The following is a 24305-nucleotide window of genomic DNA, read 5'->3' as shown; positions in this document are numbered from 1 at the left end:
TGCTGTCGGCAAAGGCGAAGGCGCCTGTCCCCTCCAGAGGCCACCTGTCTCCTCCATTGTGACTGTTGCCCTCTGGCCCGATGCACGCCTTTGGAATCCACAGTTCCAAATTCCGTCTCCGACCCAGCCAGCTTTGCCCTCCAGATTTGTCATAGGCTGTGACAGAGCCTTTGCGCTCCACGCTGCATTCCCGTCCAGGAAGCTTCAGCCACATCCCACTGCAGAGGGTGGGGTCGCGGCCCGGGCCGCCGTGCGTGCGGCCATTGGGCTGAGGAGCGGCACAAGCAGTGCTGCCACATGTTTATTAGCGACTGTGGAGCGCCCGGCGGATGTTGTGATGGAAAATGGTCTGTGGGCACCGGAAAAGAATTCAGCAAAGCACTTGTGCACACCCAGTTTTGAGGGCCTGTTGTGGGGTGCGGAGTTTCTGAGTCCTGCCACCCTAGCAAGGGAGACCTCACGCAGATAGAGACGTGCAAGGTGGGGTGAGTGCATCCTGGACGGGGAGGGGATCCCCACGTTCCCTCGACTGTGTCCAAGATGCTGTCATCACCTGAGCCTTCGTCTAAGGTGCTTTTGACTGACACGGGAACAAATCACTTGAGCATCTGGGAGAGACTAGTGGTGGTGAGCAGTCACTCGGTGTACCTTTCTTCTGTTTTTCTAACTTTCCAAATCCCTGTTGCCACACTTGATGGGATGGAAAGACAGGGTCAAGGCCTGAAAATAAAGCATTAACTTGGTGGTAGACTCTTGGCGGGAGCAGATGGCCTGCAGTCAGAACACTCGGGAACTGCCTGGGCGTTCGAGGCCCAGCCGTGTCCTGGAGCGGCCTAGAGGCCGGCCCTGCTGGCGTTAGTGTTTTCCTCGCCTTCAGTTCTTTCTTCAGGCCCAGTCTGCATCCTCACATTTCAGAGCCCACAGCTGTTGTCGCTAGATTTCCAGACTTGCCTTCTTGGAGGGAGGCTCTTGGTTTCATGGAATTTACCTGTGAGTGACAGACCTCAGAAACGCATCTGCCCTGGTGCTTGGTCTTGGAGTCTGACTTCTGTGTGAACGAAACACTTCCTCATCTACATGCAGTTTTTGATCTAAGACAAAAAAAAAGAAAGAGGGAAGGATCTAAACAAGGCCAGTGGAATTAGTCTAGGTTTAGACTTTTATAACTTCAGAAGTATAAACTAACAGTAACATCATTTGAAAATGTAGTGATTTAAACTCTTTTACACTAATTATTTTGCATTTTGAGTGTTACATTTTAAATGTGATTTCTGTCAGTGATAGTCATCTTTAACCAGAGAGACTGCAGCAAAACATTATAGGTAGAAATGAATGATTACAATCCAGAAAGTAAATGGAAGTAGTTCATTCACCCCTCCTGTGGCCCTGTGCAGTGAGTCCTGGTTTTGTCCCACTTCACAGGTCAGTCTCAGTTGAGTAAGTCACTGTCCGGTCACAGTCTTGACAAAGCCAAGACTTACTCCCCAGAGTCCACACGCGCCTGCTTCTCAGATTTTGAGAAATTCCAAGAGGTGTTGCATTCACGCTGCTGTCACCTGAGAACGCTGTGATCATACAAATGCATCTTTTCTGGCTCAGGGCAGGTTTTGCTGTTCTCACTGGGGTTAAGATCCAGCAGGGGCCGTATCTGACCTTCTCTTTGGAATGTTCCAGGGCTGCCAGCGGATTGTGGAAGACTGGCAGAAAATCCTCATGGTGCGGTCCCTTGTGGTCAGCCCTCATGAAGACATGAGGACCTGGCTCAAGTATGCAAGCCTGTGCGGCAAGAGCGGCCGGCTGGTGAGGCACTCACCGGGGCTGGGCAGGGCAGCCCTTTCCCGGTCAGCTGTTAATAACTCCCACTTCTCTCATTTATAAGGCTCTTGCGCATAAAACTTTAGTGTTGCTGCTGGGCGTTGATCCGTCTCGGCAACTTGACCACCCACTGCCGACCGTCCACCCCCAGGTGACCTACGCCTACATGAAGAACATGTGGAAGAGTGCACGCAAGGTCTGTTCCCGCCAGCGGTTGCTCCCCTCTCAGAAAGCGTCTCCCCTGCCGCCGCTGGCCCAGCGCGCAGAGCGTCCAGACCTTGCGTCGGGAGTTTGCCCCCGGGAGGCAGTCGCGGGGCCTGATTTCAGAAAGAGGATCAGTGATGTTCACAGGCCCGCCCCCCAAGCCCCGTGTACTGGTGATAATCCCACTGAGTCTCGTCATAGGCATCTTACTAGCAGCAGAAAAGGCACAATTTCTGCCCCCTAAGACAAGGGCTGTTCAGTCCAAAATGTTAAAAGAGCTTATTGTGAAAACTCAGGCTACAACTTCACAAGACCACTTTGACTTTTTTGGACTTCTCGTCTCCTTTCCTATCATCAGTTGGGATTTAAAAGCTACCTCGCCAGGTGTCGTGCTGACATCTGTAGGGAAAGTCATCTCAAAGCCGCTGCAGACTTCCTGTCACTTTATGCTCAGACGCGTCTTTGGGAAATGGGGGGAACGCTGTTCTATTTTTTTGAGCAGCCTCCCTGGAGGCGGTGCTGATTAGCACTGAGTAGGCCTGGGGCAGCGTCATTCAGCACCAGCCTTGGGTCCCCAGCGTGCTCATCACCGCACAGAGGTGGGGTTCCCAGCCCCCACCTGGGGGGCCTCTCGCCACGGCCCGTGAGTAGGTAACTGCACCAGTTGCCCGGGACACCGGGTGTTCTGGTCTGGAACGCAGCCATGTTGGTGGCTGACCAGGATGGAGGACGCTGCCCGCGTGGGGTCAGCAACCCCAGCCCTCGTGAGGCTTCACCTTGGTAGTCATGGCAGGCGTTTCGTTCCCAAGTGTGCAGATGTAGGGTTTTCTTTTGTTGTGTTTTGTTCTGTTTCAGCCTATGATCCTCCCAGGCCAGGGCAGTTGATTCAGAGCCTGATCTTCCTCCAGGAGAACGAGAAAGACAGAAAGTGCTGGATCTGAAAATAGTCTGGTTCCCTGCCTTTGAGTCTCTCAAGTCTTTGATAGTCTTACGGAAGGCAGGCTTTTAGCTAATCTCAACCAAGGAATGGCTTCTTTCACCAAACACGGCTCTTCCTTAGAAGCCCAGATTCTGGTGGGAAACCATAGGCATTAAAAATGTAGAAACCTTTTTCAGACTCAGTAGTTGGGGGCTTCCCTGGTGGTGTAGGGCTTAAAGTCTCAGTACTATCAGGCTATCGGCAGCCACTGCAGCCCGAGTTTAGTACCCAGCCAGGGAGTGACCCACGGGGCACAGCAGAGCTCTCCTGTCTCCCCGCTGCCCCCTCAGCAGTGGATTTCAGTGGATCTGCCTGTTCTGCTCCCCCACTCTGTCTCGGGTGATTCTCTCACCCCCGTACCTCTGGCCTATTCCTCATCTCTTACAGGTATAAATAAATCAGCCTTTAAGACCAGGGCAGAGATGCCACCTCAGCTGAAGAGCTCAGGAGTCCCCAGAGAAGCCGGTCACTCAACAGTAGCTGTGCTGTCGACCGGCCCCTCGCTCTCCAAGCTCTGCTTCCTGCCACTGGCCGCTGCTGCCTCGCTCGTAGCAGGCAGCTGAAAGCACGGGGCAAAGGCGAGCCCCAGGCAGGAAGACCTCAGGCAGGGGGTGTGAGCACAGGGTTTCCCTAGACAAATCACTTCACGGAATGTAGAACAGACCGGCCCTTCTGAGAAACGTCCCTGAGCTGAGTGCCACTCCTGCCTCAAGACCAACCGGGGGGCCAGAGCGACACCATGAGCAACTTAAACTCTGGGCCTGAGTCAAGCCCTCCCTAGAGTGAGCAGTCGGGGAGGAAAAATCACTACCCCGCTTCCTTCCTGGGGATGGAGAAAATAAGGCATTTTACTGCAGCACCTGCAGCTCGTCGTCCCCCCAGCCCCGGGGATCCGCGCCTGTAACCTCACACGCTCCGCGCTGACGTTTGCAGCACTGACGCGCTTCCCAGCTTTGGCAGTTTAGTTTTGGTGCTGTGCCCCGTGCGCCTCCCGAAGAGTGTAAACTGGCTGTCGGTGACACGGAGCCTGTGGCTCCGGAGTGCGGCCTGAGGCCCTCGCTGTTCCGTGGGTGCTCAGTGCAGCTCCCTGTCCCCTCAGGGCTGTGGGTGTATCTGTCTGCCACCCCCCAGTCCATCTTTTTGTCTTTGGTCAGGCTAAGTCTGGTCAGTGTAGCGCTCATGGAAGAAAAACTAAAGGAACACTGTCGCTTCCCAGGTGTGGGTGCTGACGCAGGTCATCTCTCAAAGCCAGGACTGAACGATGGGCTCTGGAGGCAGCCGTGTGCGGGGACAGGTGTCTTGTCAGCTATTGGCCCTCTGGGTGGCTTCCCTGTCCTCATGCATGGCTTAGCCGCCTGATAAATTGTCCCATCACTCCAGCTCTGCGCTAAGCCTCGCCTGGATGCCAGTTAATTCCTTATGTTTACAAGTCTGGTGGGTCCTGGTGCCCAATCCAGCGGGTTTTATGTTCCTTGAAGACCATCATCACTGGCCTGTTCCCATTTAAAAAAAAAAAATCTTGCATGACGTACTCTGAGCAGACCGTTCAGATTCACAGGAAGGGTTGATAGTCCCCTCGTCGTCTTCTGCAGCAAAGAACTCATGACCTTTTCCACATTCTCCAACATACCACTCCCCTCTCTATCCGTGGGCTTGTGTGTCACGTTAGTTTTCGTTTGAGCTTTTGATGATGGTACGTTCTGTCGTCACCTCAACATCCTTTAGGTACAGCACGGCCCCCTGCATCAAGGGGTGCCCAGACTTGGGGGCTTATACAGGTGGCCTATACTTGTTCTCAGGCCTCTGGCTCCACACCTGCGTGTTCGCAAGCCGAGCTGTCTGTTCTGCACCCCCACGCTCTGTCTGAACCCCGTAATGTAAATAGGCCTAGTGCTGGAGGCGGCTCTGAAGATTTCACTCCTAAGCTGCCCTCTTCCACCAGAGATCTGTCCAGCTGGTGTCCTCTCCTCTTCCACTTGGATGCGTGAGGGCCTTCCCCCATTGCTGCGTTCTTATTTGGGTTCTGAGGATTCCACCAGGTTTTTAACACTCTGTTTTTTGCTGCACTGGGGTAGCCAAGGCCTCCCTCAGGGCCTCGGGGTTACGGCGCAGCACTTCCGCCAGCGTCTCCTGGGTCCCATCCCCACCAGGGGGTGACCCGCAGGGCGCAGCAGCCCTCTCCTGTCCCCACACGGCTCCTCTCAGCAGTGGGTTTCAGTCAGTCTGCCTGCTCTGCTCCCTACTCTGTCTCTGTTGAATCCTCTCACCCCCACACTTCAGGCCTACACCCCAGTTCTAGTGTGCATAAACAAATAAAACTTTTAAAGTAAATAAATAAAGCCCCACTCGCCTGAGACAATTCCCCAGAAGCAGAAATTCCCCCAGGGCAATATGTCGATGTGAAGTAAGCAGTTGTTCCCGATTGCTTCATACAGATGGTTGTGGTAACCAGACAAGTAGCTTTTCCTGGGCCCATTAAACTGATAATTGCAGTTGGCAAAAGAAGAGCTAAAACTTCCGTCAAAAAAATTATGAATCACCTTAACAATGCCAGTTATCACCCAGTACCATGCCCCGGTCCTCTGGCCTCCAGGGTCCCCAGCCTGCACTCGGGGGTTTGGGGAGGGCCTGACGCGCATGCCTGTCGGTGAGCGGCTCTTGCGCAAGGCCAGGCCGCAGGCCCAGTGGCTCCGTGCCTTTCTCCGGCAGATCGACGCCTTCCAGCACATGCAGCACTTCGTCCAGACCGTGCAGCAGCAGGCCCAGCACGCCATCGCCACCGAGGACCAGCAGCACAAGCAGGAGCTGCACAAGCTCATGGCCCGGTGAGCCCCCTTGCCGCCCCCGCCGGCCTTGCCCCGTCCTCGAGCTGCCCCACAGCCTCGCCGCTCACTTCCCGGAGCTCAGCAGCCGCTTGGCCGCGCAGAGGCCGGGTGCTGCCCGCCCCCGCCGTCAGGGTTGGCGTCCTGGGGTCGAGGGCCAGAGCTGCCGCCAGCTTGATGTGTGACTTTAGGTACGGGCCTCAGAGGGCCTCGCCAGCCCAGCGCACAAAAAGAAGCAAGGCTGCCACCCCGGGGCGGCGGGGCGGCGTGAGGATGGAGCGGGCTGCACGCCGCGTGTAGCAGTCCCGGCAGAGCGGCAGCCTGGTTGGCTGCTGTGACTGTCAGCACGGCCTGAGGAGGGAGAGGCGGGGGAGCAGTCCAGCGGCTCTCAGTCAGCAGCTGTCACCCCCAAAATGGCGTGCAGTGTAGACCCCGCTACCCAGGTGTCTGGCTTATGCTGACCTCGAAAGATCGATCAAGAAGAGGAGGACCTGACTGGTGTACCCCCAAAGCCCCCCTCTTTCTGCCATGTGATTCAGGCTTCTGCTAGCTCTGTCTTGTTGCTTCCTAAGAGCAAGAGTAAATATCAGGGAGGCTTTAGGGCTCCCCAAACATAGTTCTTCGCTTTATTTCAAGGAAGGAGCGACGTGGGGGCTTGTCCTCTCTTTTCAGATGTTTTCTGAAACTTGGGGAGTGGCAGCTGAACCTCCAGGGCATCAACGAGAGCACCATCCCCAAGGTCCTGCAGTACTACAGTGCCGCCACCGAGCACGACCGCAGCTGGTACAAGGTAGCTGGCGGTTGGGGGGGGCAGTGGACCGGCACCCCGCAGCCTGGGCGGCTCCTGCCTGCTGGTGTGTGCCGCAGGCCCGGGGCGCTGGTCTGCACCCGTGAATCCAGCGGGGCCTCCAGCCAGAGGACACTTGCAGTTCGTTGACAGGGTTGAGCGAGTCCGACCTGAAGAGTGTCTGGGACACTGGTACCCCTCGTGGCCGTGGCCCGCGCAGCGGACACGGGGTCGATCGCTGGAACTGCGTGTTCCCTGGGCTCATCTGCTCCTTCCTGGTCACCCTCCCGCTTCCACCCTGCCTTCCTCATCTTAGCACTTAACTTTCTGTTTTTCTTGGAAAGCTCTGAGTAACATCCTGTTTTATCATAGGAAACTTTTCAGTAAGATAAAAGATGTGACTGGTAGAGGAGGGATTCCTGGAACTGTACAACTTTGGCGAGAACACACGTTCTCACTTTTTACATCGTTTCTGAGGGGCCTCCGGTAATGGCTGCTTTGTACAGCGGATGTCCCTGGTTTCCGGCCAGTATCTCTTTAGCTTGCTAAGACTTTGTGAATTAGTCCTCCGGGGCCAGCTCAGATGCGAAGACATCTGAAGACCACAGGCTCAGAGCTCAGAGTGAATCGCTCCTCCCGACGCTTCGCTGCAGCTGCTCCCTCCCTCCCTCCCCCTCCCTCCCCACCAGCTCCGCCTGGGAGCCCTTGCCCTGGACCTCTTCACTCTTACACGACTTCATAAGCTGCTGTCAGGGTAACTTTTGAAAACCTGCAGAGCGCTTCCTCGCGGATGAAATGGGCCTTCGCGGCCCCACAGGCCTGCCCCTTTGCCCTCGGGCCCCCACCCTCCTGGGCTAACCGTGCCCCCACTTCCTGTTCCACCTAGCGCAGCGTGAGCCAGTCGTCTCCCGTGCCTAGCCTCATGCTGCTGCCCAGCCCCCCAAATCCCTCCTCTCTGGTGCTTTCCCAGTCCCCTTCCCGAGCCGTGTCCTCTCGTGCCGCCCAGTCACGCTCTGCCCGCCTTCAGGGCTGTGGGTGAGCCCCCGCCACACTCAGGCCGCCCCGCTCTCCTCGTGCCCACTCCCTGCGCTCTCACACAGCGCCTCGTCAGTGCCCCCGCGCAGAGGAGCCCCGGGACCGGAGCGTCTGGCGGCGCCAGCTCTCCGAGGCTGAGTGCGGGCACTGCGCCCGTCTCAGCTTTGGCCGCGCCTCGGCTCAGCCCCCGAGGCCGAGTCTCCTCCTGCCGGTGACCACAGTCGGGGCTCCCTCGTTTCTCCCCGACCCAGGCCTGGCACGCGTGGGCGGTGATGAACTTCGAAGCGGTGCTGCACTACAAACACCAGAACCAGGCACGCGACGAGAAGAAGAAGCTGCGGCATGCCAGCGGGGCCAACATCACCAACGCCGCCGCCGCAGCCACAGCCGCCACGGCCACGGCCACCAGCACCGAGGGCAGCAACAGCGAGAGTGAGGCCGAGAGCGCCGAGAACAGCCCCACCCCCTCTCCTCTGCAGAAGAAGGTCACTGAGGTACCTCCTGCCTCTCAATGCAGACGGACCCCGAGGCGGCAGGCCCCGGGGCACGGAGTAGGCCGGCGGGAATGTTGCCCTCAGCCGCCGGCTGTTGAGACAGCACTTCCTGGGCATGGTAGTGCCAGACGGCTGACAGCCCCAGCTGAGCAATGAGCTCCTTGTTGCGCTGGCCCGCGGATGAGCTCACTGCCCTGAACCCCGCGCCTGTGCGGGGGCGGCCGTGCTCTTGCAGCTCCGGGGTCCTGGCCTCCCCCTCCCGCCCATTTCCTCCACGGCTGTCCGGGCAGCCTGTGCCAGGGCAGCTGGCAGGCCTGGGCAGGAGCATGTTCACGCCGCCACCTCTTGCTGCCAGCCAATACCCCGTGCAGGGGGCACGGTGGCCTTCTACTGAGCACTTATCTGTGCCAGATACCAGTGCCCTGATTTGGTCCTAATAAGCGCTCGTCTAGGTAGGCGCATGGGTTTGCTGCTAAACCCATTTTACAGGTGAGAAAAGAGGCAAGCGTGTCACTAACTCACGTTTATTCCAACAGGATTTGTCCAAAACCCTGTTGATGTACACCGTCCCCGCCGTCCAGGGCTTCTTCCGTTCTATCTCCTTGTCACGGGGCAACAACCTCCAGGACACACTCAGGTATCAGCGAAGGGATGGCCGTGTCAGCGGCGGAACACAGTAGTGACGTGTACGGTCCCCCATGCTCCCCACTGCGGGAGTCCATCCAGGCACAACCGCGGAGAAGGCCCCAACAGCGGGCGAAGTCTGCGCAGCTGATAGTGGGGTGTGCACTGTGTGGCTTGTCACGGGGGGGGGTCTGTCTCTGGCAGTGCTGCTGAGGCCCCTCCAGCCTTTAGAGGCAGCTTTGGGGAGCCTAATGGACAGCACCCTGCAGCCGTCCGAGGCCCAGATGACCAGGGCCGCCGCCTCCTCAGCTAGCGCCTCTCGCCCGCTGAGTGCCAGGACTCACCACAGCCTCGTTCACAGGCGACTGTCTGTGGGCTGCCCACGCTGGCCACGCTCGCACACGGCGAGCCGTCTCCTCGCTCCACAGTGAAATGCATCGTCCTTCTGGGCTGAGCTCCTGCTTAGATGAGTGCCTCGGCCATGACCAGCCGCCCTTCCCCGAGGGGTCACCAGACCGGGCTTCCAGCTTTTCTCAGGATCCTTAAAATTGAAGCACAGAGGCTGGGGCTGAACCTCCTGTGCCTCTCGTTTTCCTCTTCCAGAGTCCTCACCTTGTGGTTTGATTATGGCCACTGGCCGGATGTAAACGAAGCCTTAGTGGAAGGGGTGAAAGCCATCCAGATCGACACGTGGCTGCAGGTGAGGCTGCCTGGTCACGGGGGGCAGGGCGCGCTGGCAGGCCTTGTGTGCTGCGAGGCAGGGGTGGCTCCCGAGGCCAAGACTCCACATTTTCCTTTAGTTTTTTTTTTTTTTTTTTTGAGAACTGAAGAAAATGACTCATTTCAGAGCCCAGCGTGTTCCAAAACAGGCTACCAGCCCTGACCACTGCCCAGGACAAAGGGGCTGTGTCCATGTCTTGTGCCACAAGCTGTGTCTTCTTGAACGCCAGGTCATACCGCAGCTCATCGCGAGAATCGACACGCCCAGGCCCTTGGTGGGACGCCTCATTCACCAGCTGCTCACGGACATCGGGCGCTACCACCCGCAGGTGTGTGGGGGCCCTGGCACCTTCTCGCGGACCACTCGCTGCGGCGTGGTGGTCAGCCTCCCTAGAGCTGCGCCAGGCGGTGCAGGCCGAGGAGAGGGTGGGCGGGCTGGCTGCCGGCCACGTCAGCCCGGGGCCCTCCTGAAGAAAGCGCCCCACACTGAGTAGCCCTTCCCGGGCGACCCTAGTGAGGACCCGTTCCTGCTCCCCCTTTTCTCATCCTCTGTGAAGTCGGCGTCAGACTCCTTCCACACACGTTTGCGAGTGTCCCCTCTGTTCGCTTCAGGCCCTCATCTACCCCCTGACCGTGGCTTCGAAGTCCACCACCACTGCCCGCCACAACGCAGCCAACAAGATTCTGAAGAACATGTGTGAGCACAGTAACACCCTGGTGCAGCAGGCCATGATGGTGCGTCCGCCGCGCCCGAGCCGGGGCGGGCGCTCTCCTGCCCACGTCAGTGCTGCGCCCCCCACCCCTGGCCTTGGGCTGACCGTTCCTCCTGCCTCTCCTCCCGCTTCGTCCAGGTGAGTGAGGAGCTGATCCGAGTGGCCATCCTCTGGCACGAGATGTGGCACGAAGGCCTGGAAGAAGCGTCACGTTTGTACTTTGGGGAGAGGAACGTGAAGGGCATGTTTGAGGTGCTGGAGCCCCTGCACGCCATGATGGAGCGCGGGCCCCAGACGCTGAAGGAGACGTCCTTTAACCAGGTACAGGATAAAAAGCCAGTGACGTGACCCCGGGCCTTCGTCACACTCCTTTCCCTCCACTTCTCTCCTGACTTGAATAAAATACACTCCCACGGGGGTCACAGGCTCCGAGACACCAGAACTTAGTCATGACAGCACGCAACCCCTCCTGAGACCAACTGGAGACGCACAAGCGGCCTCCTCCCTTCTCCGCTTTACTCCACAGCTCACCTGAGGCTGGCACTGCAGCCTGGGAGCTGAGGGCTTCTGGGGCCCAGGCCTGCTGTCTGCCCCCAGGGCGCGCCGTGTCGCTCGTTGGTCTGCCTTGCGGCTTAGTCATGCCTTGCCCACGTGCGGTTTTCCCTGCTGTCTCCCTCAGGCATACGGTCGGGACTTAATGGAGGCCCAGGAGTGGTGCAGGAAGTACATGAAGTCGGGGAACGTCAAGGACCTCACCCAGGCCTGGGACCTCTACTACCATGTGTTCAGACGAATCTCGAAGCAGCTGCCTCAGGTGGGACCTCCAGGTGCCATCCGGCCAGCGTCCTCACAGCCCTTCCTGGCTGTGAGCTGTGCGTGTACAGCTGCCCCAGAGCCCTGTTTGCACTGGCACCCGCAGTCTCTGGGACAAGGTGTCAGGAGACCTTAGCAAAAAACATGAGTTAACTGTAAATTCCATGGCCTCCCTGGTGCAGGAGTTAGTCTCATGGCTCTCAAGCTATCACCAGCCACTGCAATATGAATTCGATCCCCGGCCAGGGAGGGACCCACATGGCGCAGCAGACCTTTCCTGTCTCCCCGCTGCTCCCTCCATCTGCCTGTTCTGCTCCCTACTCTGTCTCTGGTGAATCCTCCCCTCCCCCCCCGCCACCCCACTCTTATATGAATAAATAAAATTAATTAATCCTTAAAGGACAAAGCAGAAAACTGAACTCCTTGGCATCATTCGCAGCTCACGTCCCTGGAGCTCCAGTACGTCTCCCCCAAGCTTCTGATGTGCCGAGACCTGGAGTTGGCCGTGCCAGGAACGTATGACCCCAACCAGCCGATCATCCGCATTCAGTCCATAGCACCGTCCCTGCAAGTCATCACGTCTAAGCAGAGGCCCCGGAAATTGACGCTCATGGGTAAGGACCATGGTGGGCTCCTGCCGCCTGCTTCCCACACCTGCCGCCCCAGCCGAGCCCGTCGCCCCTCAGGTGGCGGCTGCTTGTCACACTGCTGAGCGTGCGCGTGCCCGCCCGTGTTTACTCAGAGAGGAGTGGCGGCCACGTGACTTCCCCTTTTACCCCACCGGGGCTCCAGGCTCGCTCATGTGGTTTGCTCACTTAAGTGAAGCCTAAGGTCTTGCACAGGACCAGCGAGGGGTCACCCAGGCCTGCGGAGTGGAGAGCTGGCTGTGTAGGCGGGGGTGCGGCTGCGAGCCCTGACCAGCTACCCCAAAGGAGGGGTTTCTGCCTCTGAATCCTCTTGTGCCAGCACTGCCCTCTGCGGGCGCACACCAAGAGGAGGTGGAGTGGGGCCCTGCCGGGAAAGGGGCTGACCCCTGCCAGTGCCATGAGGCGCCGCCTTTAGCGAGGCTCGTTGATGTGTTGTGGATTTTCTAAAAAATCTTTGCAACTATTTTATTTTTAATGTTCAAATTCACCAGCCCAATTCATGGAGGCCCCTGGCGCTGTCCCCACGGGCTGGCGTCTTCCAACCCCTAACGTGTCAGGAGGCCCTTGGCTGCACAGTGGAAGAGGCCTTAAGGAAGAAGCTCCTTCCAGACCTGTGGGAGATAGGGGCTGGCAGAGAGGCTGCGACTCACCCCACCCTCTGCACCAGAAAGGCCAGGGCCCAGACTCGGGGCCAGCCTCTGGAACTGCGCTGGCTGGTTGCCGGGGTAAATGCCCCGACTCGCCCACGTCCTGCCCTCTGCCCACCTCCCAGTGACCCTGCGTGGGGCACCCAGTGATGCCGTGTCTAGAGTTCAGGCTCCTCAGGCCAGCAGGACGACGGGGTAGGGGATGCGCACGAGGACCCCCCCCCCCATGAGTCTCGTTCAGTGGCACAGGCCCCGTCGCCCTGGGCGGGCGGAAAGCAGAGTGCCGGGCCTGAGAGACTTTGTAGGCCTGCAGTGCTCCCTGGGACGCCGGCGACAGGCCGGAGGCTGGCGTGCCCGGAGGCAGGCTCAGCCGGGCAGCGGGGCCGGGAGGCCCGGGAGTGTGTGCGAGTCCACACTCTTCTCTGGCCGCTCTGTCCTCGGTCTCAGGTTGCCTGGTGGCCTCGCCTCAGAGTGGCCCTCCTTGTGGGTACACTGCTGCCCTGTGTGCCGCCGCTTGTGGCTTTTGCCTCTCCGCCTGACCACCTCACTTGCCCTACACATTCCTTTCTCATCTGTTTAATTCTGAATTTGAGCAGCATCTCACTGAGGGGCCGTCAGTCGCGCTCGCTCTCCCCATCTCTGCCCAGCAGTGTTTTTCTCCTTGCAGGGGGTGTGGCTGAGTGAGGAGAGGAGACCTGGATCTCCTGAAGCAGAGGTGGTCTGACGGCAGCAGCCCGAGCCTGCAGGCCCGCACTGACCGCCCCCACTGTCCCTTGCAGGCAGCAACGGGCACGAGTTCGTTTTCCTCCTGAAGGGCCACGAGGACCTGCGGCAGGACGAGCGCGTGATGCAGCTCTTCGGCCTGGTGAACACGCTCCTGGCCAACGACCCCACATCTCTTCGGAAAAACCTCAGGTACCAGGGTGGCGCGAGCGGCGTGCCCTGGGTGCCCTCGGGCCCTCCCGCCTTGCAGCTGCACCCTCTGTGCAGTGAGTCCGAGAATTGTGCATCTGGAGCTCTCTGTAGCCTCGGGGCACCCGCGGAAGGGGTTCTGGGGCTGCTGTAGCTGTCACATTGGGGTGCCTTTAAGCCTCTGAGGATCCCAAGCGGCCTCCAGGCTGGAGATGCCGCAGATTGCGTGTGGTTGTGGGGTCTCAGCCCAGCCAAGCACCTGCTCCTCGCTGCTGCGCGCCCCTCTCTGTTCACGTTGGCTGCGTAGGCCTGCAGATGCCAGGGGCCATCCTCACAAAGCAGGAGCTAGTTCGGCAGGCCGAGATGCTTTGCCCGTGCAGCGACCCTCGCAGGGAGGACCGTGACGCCGGCTGGCGCGAGCTCGGCCTGCCGCCTGCTGACCTGCTGCCCCTGCTCAGCATCCAGAGGTACGCCGTCATCCCGCTGTCCACCAACTCGGGCCTCATTGGCTGGGTCCCCCACTGCGACACACTGCACGCCCTCATCCGGGACTACAGGGAGAAGAAGAAGATTCTTCTCAACATTGAGCACCGCATCATGTTGCGGGTGAGTCGTGGGGCTGCCCGGCCCGCCCTTCCTGACTCGGGACGCACGCCCTGCTCACGGGGTTACTTTGTACACACCCTTTCTGTGTGTGCTTGTCACTGGGAAGTCGCTAGAGATGTGCGCCCTAGGGCAGGTGACCTGAGAAGCAGAAAACCCAGAAGTGGAGCTTTATCGTCCCTGCGTCATGGGGAGCGGCGTTTTGCAGATGTGCAGGTTACGAGGGGATCACTCATCCTCCAGCGGAACCCTCGTTCACCGGGCTGGGCCTGAACTGACCTGAGGCCTAAGGTTGAGCCCCGGCATGGGACTGCGGTCGAGCGGCCGCTCCATGGTCCTATGCCTCACTCTTATGCCCCTTGGCTGTGCTGGTGAACTGAGAGCCCGCTCTGGCTGGTCCTGAGCTGGTTGGTGCCTTGCAGATGGCGCCGGACTACGACCACCTCACCCTGATGCAGAAGGTGGAGGTGTTCGAGCACGCCGTCAACAACACGGCAGGGGACGACCTGGCCAAGCTGCTGTGGCTGAAAAGCCCCAGCTCTGAGGTAGGGCCGGGCCGGGGCGGGCGCGCTTGCCCTCGGGGGTTGGGGTGGCCCTGCTTGCCGTGCCTGGCTCCCTCCTGATCGCTGCGGAGGGAGGCCAGACCCCCGTGGCCGAGGTCGGGGTGAGCGTCCTGCGCCGGCGCCAGGCTCTGTGTCGACGAGGTTCGGGCTTTCTCTGGCGCACCGTAAACTTGCTGTTGGTGTGGTTTTGTACATTTTAATGGTGTATTTTGTTTTAGAAGTTGTAGTTTCTCTTGTTTTTGATACAGACATCTTTTTAAAGTTATAAGTTACCAGATTTAAATTTTTTCACCTTTGATTTTTCTACCTCAAGCTTATGTACCTTTTTACACATGTATCCCTGTGTTAATTATAAGGCTCGTTTTATAGTTAAATCCTGAACTCATTTTGGGGCTTAAGTGGGGCATAGATGTTATGTTTTAAGGTGATTAGCCATTACCGCAGTGTTTGCCAAAGCGCCCGCCCTGCTGTCAGAGGCACCCTTTCTGCCCCCTCTCACGCCCTCGGGCTTCTGTTTCCTTCCGCTGTCCTTCCTGCCCGCTTCCCGCCACGAGCCCTCAGTTGCCTCCTCCCATTGGCTCTTTTTGTATCTTGGCTGATGTCAGACTGTCTCGTCTACAGCTGCTCCTAACAGATTTGGGGATCATTTTGTCAAGGGCCCCAAGAGAAAGTGCCACTAAGTTTATGGAATTGTGTGAAGTGTATTTCCTTCGGGGGGGTATTCCGTCTTTTCAGTCTGCAGTGGGCGTTTCCAGATCCTCAGCCTTCCCCTCTTGAGCTCTGCTCATCTTCAGTGCCCTTCCTCCACGTGGGCTTTTAGTTTCTGCAGCCGAATGAGATCTTACTCTGTTGTGCATCCCAGAGGGTATTGGGGGGTGAAACAGCCGGTTGGGATACAGTGATGTCAGCGGCTGGTTTCCAGAGTGTCAGCTCACGCTCACGCCCTGTCGTTGCAGGTGTGGTTTGACCGAAGGACCAATTACACCCGCTCTTTAGCGGTCATGTCCATGGTTGGGTATATTTTGGGCCTGGGTGACAGGTGAGTGAATTTAGTCTTGCTCGCCATCGCTAGGATAGTTCCCATTTTGGTTTCCAGTGAGGGTTATGACCTTGTGGTAAATACTTGTATTTTGTGCATTTAGGCCTCTTGGAGGCTTCCGTCTGGCCCCCCTTTCCAAGGGCAGAACCAAGCCAAAGAGAAGGCGGCCATAGTTCGGGGTACACCTTTCCCGGTGGCTTGGTTTAAAATACTCGGTCTGATTGATCTGATAAAGGTTTCTCAGACACCACCATGCAGGGGTAGATCACTCTGTTTCCATAACTGAAAACAAAGTCGAACCTCCTGTTGTTCTGCATATTAAATGTCGTCTCAACATACTGACTGAAGAGGTAGCTTACGGATGTACGAAAATCGATGCATTTGGAACTCTGAAAAAAGACAGGCTCTCCGGTGGCTGCTCTTCCTCTCCCAGGACCATGTCTTGTGCCATGATTTGAGAGTAAAATCACTTCAGCCCACAAATAAGCGCAACCTCTGTTGACAGAAGCCACTGATGTGCCTGCTGTGGCTGGGCCTCAGGGAGACAGCACCGTGGGGGCGCCAGTGGCGGCCAGAGCACCCGAGGTGCCAGGGGTCTCGGGACTGAATTGGTTCTTAGGGCAACTGTGATTCACACAGTAAATCCTCCTCTCAGGCCTAGAGCAGCGGTCAGCAAACCTTTTCCGTAAAGGGCCAGGTAACTCATACTTAAGGCTCTGCTGGCCGTGTAATCTCTGACACAGAGCTGCTGCCACACAACAAACATAGCTGCATCCACAGAACCTGACTGACAGCTGGGGTGGGGCCAGCCCGAGGGCTTGTGGTGTATTGGGCTGCGTGCTTGACCGCCGCCGTCTCGCTCCTGCGTCTCAAAGGCACCCATCCAACCTGATGCTGGACCGGCTGAGCGGGAAGATCCTGCACATCGACTTTGGGGACTGCTTCGAGGTGAGCTCTGCCTCCGACGCCACACAGAGCGCTCGCCTCCGCACCCCTCTTTCCTCTCCCCTCTGCCTGCTGAGCACTAGCCTCACCCCTGCGTCTCCCACCACGGAGCAGAAAGGCGGAGTGTGAGGCAAAATCCACGCCTTCCATACCACGCTTAGACGCGAGCCCCCCGGGCCCTGAGTGGAGGCTCCTCGTCCCCCACAGACCCTGCTGCTCAGACCCAGGGGTGGTGCCCAGGGCCCCTTTTCTTTCTCCCGCTTCTCTCTCTCCCCGCCTCTCCCTTTTTCAGTCGTCTTTCAAATCCCCGTGACACGTCCGAGCACCTGTCTCAAGTCAAGCACTTGGTCTCTGCGCTGAGGGGAAGCAGGGTGTGTTTGCAGAGGAAGCCCCCGTCCCCGGCTTTGGCTAACAGAAACACGCCAGCAGGACGTGGCCTTTCTCCCCTCGTTGCCTGCAGGTTGCTATGACCAGAGAGAAGTTCCCAGAGAAGATTCCGTTTAGACTGACAAGAATGTTGACCAATGCCATGGAGGTGAGTGAAGGCTGGGAACGAGCTGCTGTAGGGTGGGGCAGCACAGTCCCAGCCGTGGTGAGGACAGACTTGCTTATCAGATCCTGATTCCCTGAGGGCCCATAGTTCTGGGCGGTTTTCATTCTATTGGAAATGGTCAGGCTTTGAAAAATCTGTCACTTGTCAGGCCTTTACCTGAGTCACACCTCTGACCTCACCCCTCGCTTCCAAGGTGTCAGAGGCCTGATACCGCAGCAGGGAGCGGTGTCTGCGCCCTGAGCGGGCTGGCGCCTCTGACGTACCGTCCTCTGACGTACCGTCAGGGGCGAGGCCGCAAGGCCAGTGTTGGTGACTCCTCTCCGGCCCTTCTGCAGGTGACCGGTCTGGATGGCAACTACAGAATCACGTGCCACACCGTCATGGAAGTGCTTCGGGAACACAAAGACAGTGTCATGGCCGTGCTGGAAGCCTTTGTCTACGACCCCCTGCTGAACTGGAGGCTGATGGACAGTGAGTGCTAGCGAGTGCTTGGAGCAGAGTGGCCCCACCGTGGGGCTGTCTGGGACACTGACTGTTCCCCTTCGAGCCTGGAGCCCGGGCTGCTGTGCTGAGCTGCCGCATTTTCACACAGCAGCTCTGGTGCCTAGAAATGAATGTCAGGTTTTTTTATTAATTAGCACATCCCTGGGGGTTGGGTACCCACAGGACATCGCCCACTTGCTCCTGAGTGGTCTCACCCCTTGGCGGGCTACAAGTGTTGGGAAAATATCTCTCATTGCAAGAAAGTGTCACATCAACCGAGTTCCTTTCAAGTCACAGTTTGAAGCACTGTGTAATCTCCCTCGGCTTCTTTCCCTAGCAAACACCAAAGGCAACAAGCGATCGCGAACAAGGACAGATTCCTACTCCGCCGGCCAGTCCGTAGGTGGGTGCTCCGGTGGGAGGGTGCGGGCTCTGTCCCCGGTCCAGTGTGTCTAGAATGGGGAGGGCTTTGCTGTTGCTGTCCGGGGCCTGAAGTGCAGCGGTTGGGTGCTGAATGGGAGGAAGGAAACCTGTTTCTGGAGACTTAGCAGACGCTGTCACTGCTAAAATACACCTACAGGAAATTGTTTGTTTCACTTTAAAAACATAGTCTAGAAACATCTGCTGAGCACTGATAGCTTTTTATGTAATGCCTCTCAGGATGGCCTGGGTACCTGGAGTTCAGGAAGTATCAGACTACCTGATCTTTAGCTATTAAAACACGATTGAAAGAATGTCTGATTATTTGCCAGCCTTTGGTGTCTACATGGGTGATCGTTAGCTACATCACCTTACTGCTCCTAGGACGTTGTGAATAGTAGGGGAGATAGTAGGGGAATAGTAGCTCGGAATAGTAGGGGAGAGCAGCAGCTGCTCGTGAGCCTGAGGAGCTGCGAAGCCACAGGAGACGTGGCTTCCAGGAGCGCAGGCCATACACGGCCAGCAGGCGACGCTGCTCCAGGAGCCAGGTCGGGGCTTCTACCTGAGGCACGCTCAGGTCTTGGTGAAACTCTTCCACCTTGCGTCACCTTCCCCTTGTCTGCCTACCCCTGAGCACCCGTTTTTCATACATAGTTCACCCTGTGGGAAATGCTGTTGGAATATGGAAAATAAATATTCTCTACAAATAGCTATAAAACATTTGCTGCATTTGCAGCTTATGGGGTTGTCAGAAAAGTCTCTTGGGGACCAGCCCCAACTATTGAGGTGTCAGGAAGGGAGACAGGCAGGCCCTAAGGTGGGAAGGCGTCGTGAGCAGAGATTCCAAAAGGGGAGAGGGGAGCGGGCGCGAGGAAGAACGCGGGCGGGAGTTGGGTACAAGGCTTCCTGCCCATTCCCTCAGCAGGTCTTTATTTATACTGTGTAGCAAGTGGTTAATTGCAATAATGCATAGGGTAAGTTAATGAGAGATCGCCATAAATTGTCATAAACGTTCTCAAGGACAAGGGGAACAAAGCATTTTTTCTTAACACTTTATGGTATACTAAATTATACATTTTGGTGATAATTGCCATATATAACAGATGTTTAGCTACAACTCAAGGGAAGAGGAGTCCGGGAAAGGATGAGCTTGTTAGGGGTCTTAGGGAAGTAATAAATTGTGTTAGCAGTGTTATCAGTGACTGTCTAAAGAAAAGCTAATGGCTAATTTAAGGCTAGCAGAGAGTAGTTAGTGCTTGTTTTAAAAAGGAATAAATTAAGGGAAAGTTGTACAGTTGTGTATCAAACAACACCTGTGTAAACAAGGTTAAAAATTGTCTGAGTCCTTATGCCCTAGAAGTCTTATCTGAGATTTACCTTTTATTTAAAGAAACCAAGGAAGTTTCCCAGGAGTTTTTATGCCCTGGGGTCTTACTCTCCAGGGCTTGCCTTTTGTCTCAGGAGACAGGAATTTCCCGCACTGGGGCAGCTTGCCTGGGCCAGACAGCCGCTTTATGAGGCTAAAGGCAATCCAGTTGTAAACTAAAGGTTGCTCAGAATATTTTGATATTATGATTATACAAAAAAAAAAAAAAGGAGGTCCTAACATAACTTAGCAGTGGAAATTGTGATTCTTCCAAGCTTTTCCTTTTCTATCCAGAATTTGTCAGTCGATAGAAGTTGCATAGCTTGTGTCAAAAGTCATGACATATTTTTTCTGTTTTTCAAGCAAAGATGCATCATGACTTTTCAAAAAACCCCATAGTTGCTTAGCTGAGCCATATAACGTAATTTAGGGCTACAAAACAAAAATGTGAGCTACTGAGATGGTATTAGGAATTGACCAAAATACAGGGCCCTCCCTGGTGGCGCAACAGGTTAAAGTGCAGCACTATGAAGCTGTCCACAGCCACTGCAGCACGAGCTCAATTCCCCACCAGGGAAGTGACCCACATGGTACAGCAGACCTCTCCTGTCTCCCTGCTGCTCCCCTCAGCAGTGTGTTTCAGTCAGTCTCCCTGTTCTGCTCCCCACTCTGTCTCTGGTGAATCCTCTCATCCTCCCACACCTCTGGCCTGTATCCCAGTTACTGCATGCATAAATAGTTTTTGTAAAAAAAGAATTAATCAAAATATAGGTGGACTAGCGGGAGAGCAGAGCACTGTGGGGTGTCAGCTTGATTTGGAGTAGAGAGGCTGTCGGATTTCAGAAGCAGCAGCTTCTGAGTTCTGGGGTTGGTGGAATTTAAATTGAGCCTTACTAGGTGGAATGATCTGGATAAGTAAAAGGCTGTTTTAGCGGGGAGTTGGGGCCTAGGTTTTAGTTTCACCTGTGAACATGCATGGACTCTCCCCTGGACACAGGATTGCACGGGCTCTAGGGTTCCTTGTGGAGATGATGGGCTCGTCCAAAATACGTGAAACTTACTGGCTTAACTCTCGGGTCAAATCCCTGAGCCACATTATGGGGTGACTCCCTCAAGCTGCCTGGCAGGTGCAGGGGTTAGCCCAGCCACGCCAGTAGCGCCACAGCACAGCCCCATAGTTTTATGGGACTTAACAGTTAATGTCCAGGGGGTCATTTTAAGACCTACAGTGTTAAATCTTTATAATTCTCAGTCTGGATGCTGGAGAGTGACCCTAAGGCCTGAGGATTTTTTCTGCCCAAGTTGATGTATAATTTTTTTTTTTCTTCAAGATGTGTTCATGTATGCATACAGAGCTGGGGTACAGTCCAAAGGTGTAGGGGTGGTGAGAGGATTCACCAGAGACAGAGTGGGGAGCAGAACAGGCAGATCAATGAAATCCACTGCTAAGGGGAACAGCGTGTGAGACAGGAGAGGTCTGCTGCGCCCTGTGGGTCACCTCCAGGGCTGGGGTTCGAACTCACGCAGAAACAGCTGAGGCTAGCCTCGTAGTGCTATGCTCTAACTCAGTGCGCCACCAGGGAGCCCTGATAGATAGGTTCTTCCAAGAAAAAACAGGTGTCCGTGAGCCTCAAAACCTGCTTCCTTTGCTCATGTCAAATTTTTTGTCTCAGCACACGCACTTTGTTGCCAGGTCCCTGACGCGCTCCTGTTCTCTGTGTTGGAACCTTTTATTGGTGCTATTTGCGCCAGTGAAATTCTGTGCTTCATTTCTAATGGCACCATTTTCTCCAGTAATAGTAGGGATAGTTACTCACATTTGAAAATGGCTTTGCAGATTTAACATCTCTTAAGTCCGTGAAGAAGGCGGCTTTGGGGGATGGGAGGGGCAGTGACTAAGGGGACGTAGTACGTCAGCAGTCAGCCAGGGTCTGGGGCGGGGACTTCACAGTGTTGGAGGTTCTGCTGACTGATTTGAATTTTCCTTCTTCCCAGAAATTTTGGATGGTGTGGAACTTGGGGAACCAGCCCATAAGAAAACGGGGACCACAGTGCCAGAATCTATTCATTCTTTCAGTAAGTTCAACTCTGAGGAATTGCACCAATGACTAGCTCATTAAGAAAGTCACAGCTGGGTGGTATCATGAGCGGGTAGTAAGATGAGTTAACAAAACCATCATTGAGCAGCAAAGTTGCGTGAGCTCTTCATTGTCTTCAGAGGTGACATAGAGCAGTCTTGCTCAGTACTCGCAAAGCGAACCCTGGAGAGACACAGTGGCAGCCACTGAACCTGTGGCCCTGTAGCAGTTTCTACTGTCATTTTTCCTGTTGTGTATTTCAGTTGGAGACGGTTTGGTGAAGCCTGAGGCCCTAAATAAGAAAGCTATTCAGATTATTAACAGGGTTCGAGATAAGCTCACTGGTGAGTATGTATATGTGTGTGGTCAAAAGGAACTCAACATCTGAGCATCTGGGAGACTTTCCTTCTTTTTTTTTTTTTTTTTTTTTTTAAAGATCTATGCATACAAGAACTGGACTACAGGCCAGAGGGGTAGGGGATGAGAGGATTCTTGAAAGAGAGTGGGGAGGGGAGCAGAACAGGTGGATTGGCTGAAATCCACTGCTGAGGGGAGCAGCGGGAGACAGGAGAGGTCTGCCTGCCTCACCGTGTGGGTCACTCACTCCCTGGCCAGGGATCGAACTGGAGCTGCCTGCCACCACCAGCGTCAAAGCCCAAAGTCTGAGGGGAGGGCTGCTGAGGGTGGAGCGGTTGGACAACTGGGAGGGCCTCGACATGGCTCTCTTGGAGCTGGAAACGGTCGGTTTCCAGGAAGCCTGAGCAGGCAGTGCCCAGGGTCCATGTGCATCTCACATGCTGCCCTGTGGGAGAACGGACTCCGAAGTGGCAGCTAGCGTGCAGCGTTAGGCGTGAGGGGGAGCTGCTCTGGGCTGTGAAGATTTAAGCTGGGAAGAGGGCCCTGGGTCAACAGGTGCAGCTTAAATGCTTCGTCTCTCCCACCCTAGGTCGGGACTTCTCTCACGATGAAACTCTGGATGTCCCCACACAAGTTGAGCTGCTCATCAAGCAAGCCACATCCCACGAGAACCTGTGCCAGTGCTACATTGGCTGGTAAGCGGCTGTGCCCAGGGCCCTGCTGACGCAGCAGTCAGGGCCCCGCCACCCTGGGCCCCATTACAGGGCTGCAGGACATTTGGGGTGGTCCGTATTCATCATTTCAAATCTTTCTGAAAGTATGTTTTCACTCGAGTGTTCTTTGTTCTAGAAAGCAGAAAATTTTTTCATTTGATGCCTGTTCATAGGGCAAACACAGATAAACTAAAATTATATTTTAAAAAGGTTTGAAAGAGCAGGGACGATGCCCTTCTGGGGGAGGAGAGGAGAGGAATTTCCCCTGTCAACTCAGAGGCGCAGGAAAGGCAAGGGGAGGAAGCCAGAGCAGTGACGGAGGAGATGAGAAGACAGTCATGGCCCTGGATTGCGGCTTCAGGACCAGTGTGGGTCCACTTTGATTAGTTGCCCAAGGCATGCCCAAAGGTAGAAGCTGTGAGAGGGCATGAGAAGTGTCCTTCTGGGACCGCGGCCGCCCACGCTGCACGGATATGATGAGCATGCCCCGCACAAGTAGCAGGGGCACTCAGAGGCCGCACTGACTGGCCAGCCGCTGTCTTTCCGTTTTCAGTTTATCTTCATAAAGCTTTGAAGATGCCCAAATTACTGAAATATTCCCCTTCTCTGTCTTGTTAGGTGTCCTTTCTGGTAACCGGAGGCCCAGACGTGCCCACAGCGTTTCTCTTCAAGTTTTGTACTTTGGTTTATGCTTCCACTAAACTGAAAGCTTGGTCAAAGAGCTCTCCACTTTGTTAAATATTTTGAAATGTAAATGAAAAAAACTACTGCATATTAAAAGTTGGTTCAAACCAACATCCTAGCTGCTGTTGAAGAAGACATTGTCAGAAACACAGGCTTGATTTCGTTCCCAGGACAGTGAACGCCGTAATAATGCCTAAATCAAGCCATTGATTTTGGGGAACAGAAGACATGTAACTTTAGAAATACGGGTTTTGACTTAACTCACAAGAGAACTCACATAAGCGTTTGCTGACAGAAGAGGAGCCAGTTGCTCTTCTCAGCACAGACCCAGCCACTGGCACAGCCCGGAAGCCTCAGATGGTGGGAGAGGCGTGCTGGCGTCTGGACTGTAAGGATGTGGGAGAAGCGACTCCATCACGCTCACCCACCCTGTTACCTCACTGGTCCACAGACACAGCAGCATTTGCAGATGGGCCAAAATGGGTGAAAGTCGTCTTCGGCCTTGAGGCCACAACGTGCGGCATTCTGGGCACACGCGATGGCGTCACGGTGCAGGAGGGTGGCCTTCCGCCATGGTGCCCCCGTGTCTTCAGTGAGGCCTGACGCGTGGCAGATAGACGTGTGGCACGGAGGCGCTGCCACAGAGGGATGATCTCGTCCACGGGGGGACTGAGCAAAAGAAATGCTCAGCGCGGTAAGTCCCAAGTGTGGCCATGTCGAGACACCATGTTGTATCGGAATAAATTTTGTGCCAATAAATGATAGCAGAATTTTAAAAATGTATAAGCATATAGATTTTTATTCATAATTATTAGTTTGTGAAAGAATTCATTACTTCTTGGACATCTGTTAAGCATTCAGTACCGCACAAAACAGCCAGCAGAGGTGTGGTGTGCCCTTCGTGTTCACAGCCCAAAGGTGGCAGGATCGCCTCGGCCACTGCCCACCCACTGCCAGCCTCTACCTGTGCACTAAAACCCCAGACCCTCCAGGCAGGTGGAAGAAAACTGCTGTGGGGCCCCTGCAGCTCAGCCCCGCCCACTGTGCCCCATCACCAGGAATCACTGTCGAAGCCTGGAGCCTCCCTCCAAACTGGCATTTCCTGTGGACAAAATATTTTATCTCCTAACTTCTTGGCTCTCTCACAGGCAAATCATGTCTACCAGAGATAATGAGTACAAAGTATACTTACTTATCCTGTCTGGAAACTAACATATGCCAGCGGAAACTGATTCTGTTTCTGCCTTGTTTTCTTCTCAAATGCCTGTTGGGGGTGGGCAGAGCAGCAG

General features: G+C 55.7%; 1 protein-coding gene across 1 annotated transcript in view; it reads left to right on the top strand.

The window, feature by feature from the left end:
• Positions 1–23791, top strand: part of MTOR (mechanistic target of rapamycin (serine/threonine kinase)) — an 88950-nt gene extending 65159 nt beyond the window's left edge. The window contains exons 35-58 of the mRNA XM_004678509.2: positions 1675–1800; positions 1880–2011; positions 5708–5823; positions 6493–6610; positions 7894–8136; positions 8673–8773; positions 9364–9460; positions 9711–9809; positions 10093–10215; positions 10332–10514; positions 10873–11007; positions 11446–11620; positions 13080–13215; positions 13671–13818; positions 14238–14360; positions 15335–15417; positions 16293–16365; positions 16823–16897; positions 17251–17386; positions 17736–17801; positions 21180–21260; positions 21526–21606; positions 22209–22314; positions 22951–23791. Coding sequence (XP_004678566.1) covers positions 1675–1800; positions 1880–2011; positions 5708–5823; positions 6493–6610; positions 7894–8136; positions 8673–8773; positions 9364–9460; positions 9711–9809; positions 10093–10215; positions 10332–10514; positions 10873–11007; positions 11446–11620; positions 13080–13215; positions 13671–13818; positions 14238–14360; positions 15335–15417; positions 16293–16365; positions 16823–16897; positions 17251–17386; positions 17736–17801; positions 21180–21260; positions 21526–21606; positions 22209–22314; positions 22951–22966 — 2772 coding nt within the window. The 3' untranslated portion in view covers positions 22967–23791. The remainder of the gene's footprint in view (positions 1–1674; positions 1801–1879; positions 2012–5707; positions 5824–6492; positions 6611–7893; positions 8137–8672; positions 8774–9363; positions 9461–9710; positions 9810–10092; positions 10216–10331; positions 10515–10872; positions 11008–11445; positions 11621–13079; positions 13216–13670; positions 13819–14237; positions 14361–15334; positions 15418–16292; positions 16366–16822; positions 16898–17250; positions 17387–17735; positions 17802–21179; positions 21261–21525; positions 21607–22208; positions 22315–22950) is intronic.
• Positions 23792–24305: the final 514 nt, after the last annotated feature.

This window comes from Condylura cristata, unplaced genomic scaffold (genome assembly GCF_000260355.1).
Source record: "Condylura cristata isolate star-nosed mole 26May11 unplaced genomic scaffold, ConCri1.0 scaffold00008, whole genome shotgun sequence".
Taxonomy (NCBI): domain Eukaryota; kingdom Metazoa; phylum Chordata; class Mammalia; order Eulipotyphla; family Talpidae; genus Condylura; species Condylura cristata.
Note: the sequence above shows the minus strand (reverse complement) of the source record. Positions and strands in the feature narration are given on the sequence as shown.